At 61.2% G+C, this 8,529-nt stretch overlaps 1 protein-coding gene across 1 annotated transcript; it reads left to right on the top strand.

Moving 5' to 3' along the window:
* Positions 1–937: 937 nt before the first annotated feature.
* Positions 938–8,230, top strand: PSMD2 (proteasome 26S subunit ubiquitin receptor, non-ATPase 2). The gene is made up of 21 exons (XM_051626586.1): positions 938–1,109; positions 1,727–1,783; positions 2,048–2,212; positions 2,447–2,568; positions 2,912–3,136; positions 3,240–3,398; positions 3,697–3,841; positions 4,042–4,102; positions 4,366–4,512; positions 4,682–4,788; positions 5,093–5,220; positions 5,312–5,399; positions 5,622–5,784; positions 5,880–5,981; positions 6,067–6,212; positions 6,431–6,514; positions 6,643–6,811; positions 6,906–7,000; positions 7,160–7,286; positions 7,753–7,871; positions 7,943–8,230. Exons 1-21 carry the CDS (start codon positions 975–977, stop codon positions 8,123–8,125), a joined length of 2,727 nt encoding a protein of 908 aa, XP_051482546.1. The 5' UTR covers positions 938–974; the 3' UTR covers positions 8,126–8,230.
* The last annotated feature ends 299 nt before the right edge of the window (positions 8,231–8,529 follow it).

The following is an 8,529-nucleotide window of genomic DNA, read 5'->3' on the forward strand; positions in this document are numbered from 1 at the left end:
CCCGGGCACCGGCGCACTGACACGTACCGGCGCTGGGCTTCAGCACCCGGGGAGGCACGCTGGCACTGCACAGCACCGGGTACCGGCAGCGGGTGGTAGCGGTGCACAGCCACAGCAGCACACCCTGCTCTGGTACCCGCCGATGCCCTCCGGTGCCTCGAGGAAGCCCGAGGTCACCCGCAAGCCCGTGTCACTGCGCATGGCGTGACACAGTCGTGTGCACACGGGGAGTGAGGGGCAGGCCGGGCTGCACACTCAGCCTGACACCCCGCCGTGACACCTCCCAGCCCTGTGTCGCCACCTGCCCGGGACTGGGTGTCACCGATGGTCACCTGCCTGGTGCCCGCGGCGCTACCATGGGGGGGGGGGGGGGCGGGTGCGGGTGCTCGGGTGGGGTCCCCCCAGCCCCCTGGGGCACAGGGCACACGGCAGCTGTGCGGGTGCCGGGATGGTGCCTCGAAAGACGTTGGTGGGGAGACGCGAGGCACCGCGCCCGCCGCCCGGGGGCTGCGCAGCGCGCACGGAGCGCAGACAAGGTGCCCACCGAGGTGCCCGGGGTGGGTGAGGCAGTGCCACCTGCCTGAGCGGGGAGGCGTGGGGACCGAGTGGCACACGTGTAGAAGACAGGGGTGTGCGTGGTGTGCACAGGGGTGCCCGCGGGTGTCCGCGATGCGCCGGGCCCCGCCGAACCCCGGGCAACGCTGCCTCATCGGCCCGGCCCGGGCGGCACAGCTTCGGCTGCCCGTGCCGGGGCCGACAGCACGGCCCGGCCCGCCGGCCCCGGGGCTCCAGCACTGCCTGTCCCAGGGCTCCGTGCCCCGCGGCCGGGCCGTGCCCCCCGCCCCGCGGGTGCCGGTGCCCGGTGCTGCGCTGCCCCCCCCCCCCCGGGGCCGCCCTTCGCCCCGCCCCCGGCGCGCGGCGGTGTCGTCACGGCGCGCGCAGGCGCAGAGCGGCGGGGAGGCGGCGGAGCGGCCATGGACGCGGGAGGCGGCGGCGGGCAGAGCCGGGTGCAGGGCGGCCCCGGGTCGGGCGGCGACGAGAAGCCCACGCCGCCCTGGGGCCGGGACCGCCGGGAGACACCCGTGGGGCCCGAGAAGGAACAGGAGCTGGTGAGCGCTGCCGGGGGACGCAGCTGAGTCACGGCCCGCCCGGGCCCGCGTCACAGCCGGGGCGGGACGTCACCCTGCGTCACGGGGGGGCCGGGACCCCCGCGGGGTTCCCTCCGGAGGAGGGTCCTGGCGTCATGGGGGTGCCCGCGTGACGCAGCACAGGGCTCCCTGGCCCTGCGAGGAAGTGGGTGGGTGAGTGGGGGTGCGGGGAGACGGGGCTCGCAGGCGTGATGTCGCTGGAGCGGGGAACCGTGAGGAAATCGGGGTACGTGTGTGATAGTGGGGGGTCCCCTTTTTACACTGCACGGGGGTGGGCTTGGCGCTGGGGGTCCCCAGAAGCTGTCGGGGCGCTGCCTCTGGTAGAGGAGCTGCTGTCCCCAGGGGTCCCCCCCCGGGGGGCCCTGCTCCTTGCCGTGGGGGTGTTTGTCACCCCCTGCGAAGGGGTGGTCTCTTTAGAGGGTGACCCTGGTGGCAAGAGTGTGGAACTCGTCAGCGGCACTGGGTTGGGGGGCATCTGTGTTCTGGGCCCCCTGTGGCTTGGGGAGCCCCCTCACCCCTGTCACACTGGGTGTCTGTGCTGGGCACCCCTAACTGTTTCCTCCTGTGCCTTTTGGCAGTCGGAGGAGGACAAGCAGCTGCAGGATGAGCTGGAGATGCTGGTGGAGCGCCTGGGGGTAAGTCCATGCCGTGCCCCTCCACAAGTTGCTGTGGCGCTGGAAGCCCTGGCCAGGACTCGAGTCTGTCTGTCCCTCTCTTACGGTTGTTCCTCGTGCAGTGGAGCTGGGGGATTTTCATCATGAGTGAGGCCCATTCATGTCCCTGTGCTCAGGGGACCTCCGCCTCTCTGCTCAGAGACAGGGCTGTGTTTGGGGAGGACTGGTGGGGTGGTGGCACAGGAACCAGGCCCTTGCTCCCTGACAGACAGCTTCCCTCTGCAGGAGAAGGATACCTCCCTCTACCGCCCTGCCCTGGAGGAACTGCGGAGGCAGATCCGCTCTTCCACCACCTCCATGACCTCTGTTCCCAAACCCCTCAAGTTCCTACGGCCACATTATGGCAAGCTGAAGGAGATTTATGAGAACATGGCTCCAGGAGAGAACAAGGTAAAGGCTCTTGTCCCCACCTCCGCACATGGCTGGGAGGATGGTGCTGGGGCAGGTGATCTCAGAGCACTCCAGACCGTGTGGTCTAACATCTGCCTCTGTGACTTGCTCCAGTGGATTACAACTTGCCAGGGCTGTGCCTTTGCCACCTGTGAACTTGTGGGTGCAGGGAGGGTGTTATGTCCCTGCTTCCCTGTGTCTGACATGTCTGAGCCCCTGGTACTCTTTTCCCAGCGCTTTGCAGCAGACATCATTTCTGTCTTGGCCATGACCATGAGTGGGGAGCGTGAGTGTCTGAAGTACCGTCTGGTGGGCTCCCAGGAGGAGCTGGCATCTTGGGGGCATGAATACGTCAGGTAAGCCTGGGTGGGAGCAGGGCTTGGGGAAGGACTAAGTGTTTCTCTTTGACTCTGGCCTGTCTAGGAGGTGTCTCAACTTGCTAGGCTTTTGTTCAGCTGCCCCTATCACATCTGCACACATGTGCCACCTCATCCTCTCTTTACAGTGTTTTGCAGAGATCTTGCTGCTGTGGACTCTGTCATGTCTGCTTTTAACGCTGGGCTTGTCCCCTGTAGGCTCTTAGGGGAACGTGGGACCCCTATAAACCATACATGGCCCTGGCTACTGGCAGCAGCTGCTCTTCCTCCTTGGGGCTGGGTGAATGGTTTCTGTGGTGGTGACATCCCTTTGTCCCTGCAGGCACCTGGCGGGTGAGGTAGCTAAGGAGTGGCAGGAGATCGATGAGGCTGACAAGGCTCAAAGGGAAACACTCCTCACCTTGGTCAAGGAGATTGTCCCCTACAACATGGCCCACAATGCAGAGCATGAGGCCTGTGACCTGCTTATGGAGATCGAGCAGATGGACATGCTGGAGGAGTACATTGATGACAATGCCTACTCCAAAGTGTGCCTCTACCTGACCAGGTGAGGAACATAAGCAGGCTGAGGTGCTGGAAGGGGCCTGGTCCCTGGTGGGCCAAGGCTGCCTGATGCAGTCGTCACCTTCATGTCTGTCTCCTCCTCAAAGCTGTGTAAGCTACGTCCCGGAGCCTGAGAACTCAGCTCTCCTGCGCTGTGCCCTGGGCATCTTCCGCAAGTTCAGCCGCTACCCTGAAGCCCTGCGCCTGGCTCTGATGCTCAATGACATGGAGCTGGTGGAGGACATCTTCACTTCCTGCAAAGATGTGTGAGTGGAGACTTGTTCCTCATGCTCTGGAGCCTTCATCCATCATGGTGGGGCATGACTCCCTGTCTAGGCAGAGTTGGGGTAGAGCTTGCCAGAAGACACCAGAAGTGTCAGGGTTTGAACTGAATCTCTTGTTCTTGAAATCAAGATGGACAAGAGCAGGTCATCTCTGGGCTGCTCCTGTGTGCCTTTGGAGCAGAGCAGACTGGGCTACATATCAGTGCCATTTGGTGGACGTGTGGTTGACCTGGGGCTGGCTGTGCTCTGGGCAATTATGAAACCTCTCCCCTCTCCACAGAGTTGTCCAGAAGCAGATGGCTTTTATGCTGGGTCGCCATGGGGTCTTCCTAGAGCTAAACGAGGATGTGGAGGAGTATGAGGACCTGACCGAGATCATGTCCAATGTCCAGCTCAATGGCAACTTCCTGGCTTTGGCCAGAGAGGCAAGTGTCCCAGCTGGGAAAAGAGCCCTGTGCTGCCTCCTGCTGTGGCTGTTCTGGCTGCTGGGCTGTGTGGCAACATCTGGGAAGAGATCTCTCATTCCTATGTGTTTGGCCAGGCACCTGCTGGAGAGGTTGCCCTTGTAAGGTAGCTGCCCTGGGGTATGCTGGCTGAGAGTTAACCCCCTTCTTTGTCTCTGCAGTTGGACATATTGGAGCCCAAAGTGCCAGATGACATTTACAAAACCCACCTGGAAAATAACCGTAAGAGCTTGTATTGTGGCAGCCTCTGTTGTTCCTCCTGTGGGGAACTCCTGTGCATTTCTGTGCCAGGGTGGGCAGATGGCCCACCCAGGGTGTCTCACTTGGTGTGGAGCAGACCCAGCTGCCTGCTGTGGATTTGGGCTTGTCCCTTCCTGCTAGTGGTGGGACAAGTCCTTGTGCTCCCGTGGTGTGGAACAGCTGTGTGATGGAGGGCTAATTATGGCCTATTTATCTGCCTGACTCACCTTGACATTGCTCCCCAGGGTTTGGGGGGAGCGGTTCCCAAGTGGACTCAGCCCGGATGAATTTGGCCTCCTCCTTTGTGAACGGCTTTGTGAATGCGGCGTTTGGACGGGACAAGCTGCTGACTGATGATGGCAATAAATGGTTGTACAAGAACAAGGACCATGGTGAGGGAGCTGGCTGGGCAGGGGCTGGAGGTGTCCCTTGTTTGGGTGTCACTACCCTGTCCAATTTGGGGGGCTGCAGGGTGCTAGGCTGCCCCCGTGGCCACTGCCTGTCCCAGGCAGGACACATCGATTTGGGGCTGAGGTGGGCTCTTCTCCCCTGGCACTGCAGGGATGCTGAGTGCTGCTGCCTCGCTGGGCATGATCCTGCTGTGGGACGTGGATGGAGGGCTCACGCAGATCGACAAGTACCTGTACTCCTCGGAGGATTACATCAAGGTCAGTGGCATTGATCCTGGCACGGGTTCTATGGCCTGGGGAATGGTTGACCTTGCTGTGGTCTGCTGTGTGGCTTAGCTTCTGCCCAGAGAGGGGCTGGGTGACCCTGAGTCCCAGGTTTTCAAGTGGGGAGCTCTTAGGGGCTGCCTTAGGCACCTTTGGGGTCCCCTTGTCACAGAGCTATGGGCTTTGGGCTGCTCAGCTGGCTCCAGGGTGATGTAATATGTAGAATGACATTAATCACTGGCTGCCAGGGAGCTTTGTGTGTTGGAGGCTGGTCCATGACAGTGCCTCTGTCTTGCAGTCGGGAGCCCTCCTGGCCTGTGGCATCGTCAACTCAGGGGTGAGGAATGAGTGTGACCCTGCCCTGGCACTCCTGTCTGACTATGTCCTCCACAACAGCAACACCATGAGGATTGGAGCCATTTTTGGGTAAGGGCCTGGCCCCAGTTTCCCTGGGCTGTGCAGAGTGGTGGGGACCCCCTTCGTGCTCCCCCCTCACATTTGGCTGGACTCACTGCAGGCTGGGGCTGGCATATGCGGGCTCCAACCGTGAGGATGTCCTGACATTGCTGCTACCTGTGATGGGAGACTCCAAGTCCAGCATGGAGGTAGGGAGCAAGGCAGGGTTTGCCTGGGGTTCCTGCTTCCCCACCCAGTCCCAAACAGCTCCTGAGTATACAGGGGCTGTCTCCTGCAGCTGGTTTGGGCTGTGGGAACATGGCTGCATGTACTTGACTGGTGCTGTGCTGTGTCAGAAGAGCATGGCCCTGTGGGCCAGCTGGCTCTGCACTGTCCCCACATGTAATATGTCCCTTTTTCTCCTTCACCAGGTGGCTGGTGTGACCGCCTTGGCCTGTGGGATGATATCAGTGGGCTCCTGCAATGGGGATGTCACTTCAACCATCCTCCAGACCATCATGGAGAAATCAGAGGCAGAGCTGAAGGACACATATGCCCGGTGGCTGCCACTTGGCCTGGGCTTGAACCACTTGGGTAAGGCTGGGCAGTGCCAGTGGCTCATGGGTTGGGGAATGGGGTGAGAGCATCCCTCCACTGCTGTCCTGTAACTGCTGTGTATTCCCTGGCAGGGAAGGGAGAGGCCATTGAGGCCATCTTGGCAGCTCTGGAGGTGGTGTCAGAGCCGTTCCGTAGCTTCGCCAACACGCTGGTGGACATATGTGCCTATGCAGGTGAGTTGAGCTGATCAGGCAGGAGAGGCAGGAGCAGGTCCTGAGCCCTTCTTCTGCTGATCATGGCCCTCTGCTCTCTCCTCAGGCTCAGGAAATGTCCTGAAGGTGCAACAGCTCCTGCACATCTGCAGTGAGCACTTTGACTCCAAGGAGAAAGAGGAGGACAAGGACAAAAAGGACAAGAAAGAGAAGGAGAAGAAAGAGAGCTCAGCTGACATGGGGGCTCACCAGGTAGGGAAATGTGGGCTGGGACCCATGTCCCAGGTGCAGACATTGGTTTTGGGATGGTTCCTAAGGCACTTGCGGGATCAGAGCTGGAGTCAAAACAGCCCCCAGCAGTACCCCCAGCTCTCCCTGTCCCCTGGGCTCAGGGTGGGCACAGGGTCTGTGAGAACTTGGGGTTTAGGCTGGGTGTTCCCTGCCTGGCGCTCAGTGCCCATGTCCCACAGGGTGTAGCGGTGCTGGGGATCGCACTCATTGCCATGGGCGAGGAGATCGGCGCCGAGATGGCCCTGCGCACGTTTGGCCACCTGGTGAGTGACACTGGAGGTGACAGCGCAGAGCTGGGAAGGGACCTAGGAATAGAGACTGAGTCTTGTCTCACAGCTCTGTAGACCTTGCTGCCCTTAAGCTGGGTCTAACACCCACCTCCCCTCTGCAGCTGCGGTATGGGGAGCCCACCCTGCGCCGGGCCGTGCCCCTGGCTCTGGCACTGATCTCGGTCTCCAACCCCCGGCTCAACATTCTCGATACCCTCAGCAAGTTCTCTCACGATGCTGACCCTGAGGTCTCCTACAACTCCATCTTTGCTATGGGCATGGTGGGCAGCGGTAAGCCTTGGGGACAGCCCAGTTTGGGACTTGTGCAGGGGAGAAGGTGGGAGCCCCAAGCCTGCACTCTCTGCCTGCACCCCCTTTTCCCCAGGTACCAACAACGCCCGGCTGGCAGCCATGCTGCGGCAGCTTGCCCAGTACCACGCCAAGGACCCCAACAATCTCTTCATGGTGCGGCTGGCCCAGGTGATGATTCTGTGCTTGCTGCTCGTGGTGGGGAAGGGGCAGGTTGGGATCCCTGCCCTGGGCGTTAGGAGGGCAGTGTTTTCTTCCTCCTGTTGGGCAGGGCTGGGGGTCTCAGGTGTTATCCCACCATGTTCTCACATGCTTTCTCTGCCACACCAGGGCCTGACACACCTGGGCAAGGGAACACTCACCCTGTGCCCCTACCACAGTGATCGCCAGCTCATGAGCCAGGTGGCTGTGGCTGGGCTGCTGACTGTCCTCGTGTCCTTCCTGGATGTGCGCAACAGTGAGTACTGTGGTGCTGGCCCCCTCTGCCCTGTGGTGTGGGCACTGCTCAGCCTCCTCACTTTCGTCTCCCCTCCAGGATGGGAGAGGGAAGGAACTGAGATTGCGTAGTCTGGAAAAGAGGAGGCTGATGGGAGCCCTTATCACTCTCTAACACCTATCTAAAAGGAGGTTGTAGGGAGGTGGGTGTTGGTCTCTTCTCCCAATAGTGATAGGATGAGAGAAAATGGCCTCAAATTGTGCCAGGGGAGGTTCAAATTGGATCTTAGGAAAAATTTCTGTACTGAGTGGTGAGGAACAGGCTGCTCAGGGAAGTGGTGGAGTCGCCGTTCCCAGAGGTGTTAAAAACGTGTGTAGACGTGGCACTTAAGGACGAGGTTTAGTGGCCATGGTGGTGTCCAGTTGGTGGCTGGACTTGATGTTAGAGGTCTTTTCTAGTCTTAATGATCCTGTTTCTATTATTCCAGTTATCCTGGGCAAGTCCCACTACGTTCTCTATGGGCTCGTTGCTGCCATGCAGCCCCGCATGCTCGTCGCCTTCAACGAGGAGCTGCGGCCTCTGCCCGTGTCGGTGCGGGTGGGACAGGTGAGGGGCAGCCAGAGCCGAGGGTGGGGTGCTCTGGTGTCCCCAGCTCTCACCTCACTCCTCTCTTGCAGGCTGTGGATGTGGTGGGCCAAGCAGGCAAGCCCAAGACCATCACGGGTTTCCAGACTCACACGACACCCGTGCTGCTGGCACACGGAGAGCGGGCAGAGCTGGCCACAGAGGAGCACGTGCCCGTGACGCCGATCCTGGAGGGATTTGTTATCCTACGCAAGAACCCCAACTACGACGTTTGAGCCGAAGGGGGGCCTGAGTAGGTGGTTGGGGGGGGGGGAAGAAAACCTAGTTTGTTTGTTTTTTTGTTACTGAGAGTCAAGGAAATAAACTGTGCCGAGACTGGGGGGCTGCTGTGCCCTCCTTGTGCCAGGGGGGCAGACGGGGCTCTCGTACCTGTGAGGGGGCCGGATGGTGGTGAAAATTCCTCTTGGGATGGAGTTGTTCCCAGAGCGGCAGTGTGGGTGCCCCTCCCCAGCCGGGGGGCTGTGCCTGGGTGGGTGTGGGGGTGTGAGTCCCCGCGGGGGTGGCTGTGCGGGTGGGTGCGGGTTGGGGCAGTGCTGTGCCCCGGGGCGTGCCGGCCCAGCGTTTGCAGGCCCTGGGCGGTGCCCGCCCCGGGTGGGCTAGCGGTGCCGGGTGGGTGCTG

Source organism: Apus apus, chromosome 8 (assembly GCF_020740795.1).
Source record: "Apus apus isolate bApuApu2 chromosome 8, bApuApu2.pri.cur, whole genome shotgun sequence".
Lineage (NCBI taxonomy): Eukaryota > Metazoa > Chordata > Aves > Apodiformes > Apodidae > Apus > Apus apus.

What these genes read in the sequence shown, in the direction of transcription:
- PSMD2 (XM_051626586.1), top strand. Translation starts at nt 975, where the DNA reads ATGGACGCGGGAGGCGGCGGCGGGCAGAGCCGGGTGCAGGGCGGCCCC. An exon ending in GGACATATGTGCCTATGCAG is followed by an intron (nt 5,982 to 6,066) that starts GTGAGTTGAGCT and finishes CTCTCTCCTCAG; the next exon opens with GCTCAGGAAATGTCCTGAAG. An exon ending in TATGGGCATGGTGGGCAGCG is followed by an intron (nt 6,812 to 6,905) that starts GTAAGCCTTGGG and finishes CCTTTTCCCCAG; the next exon opens with GTACCAACAACGCCCGGCTG.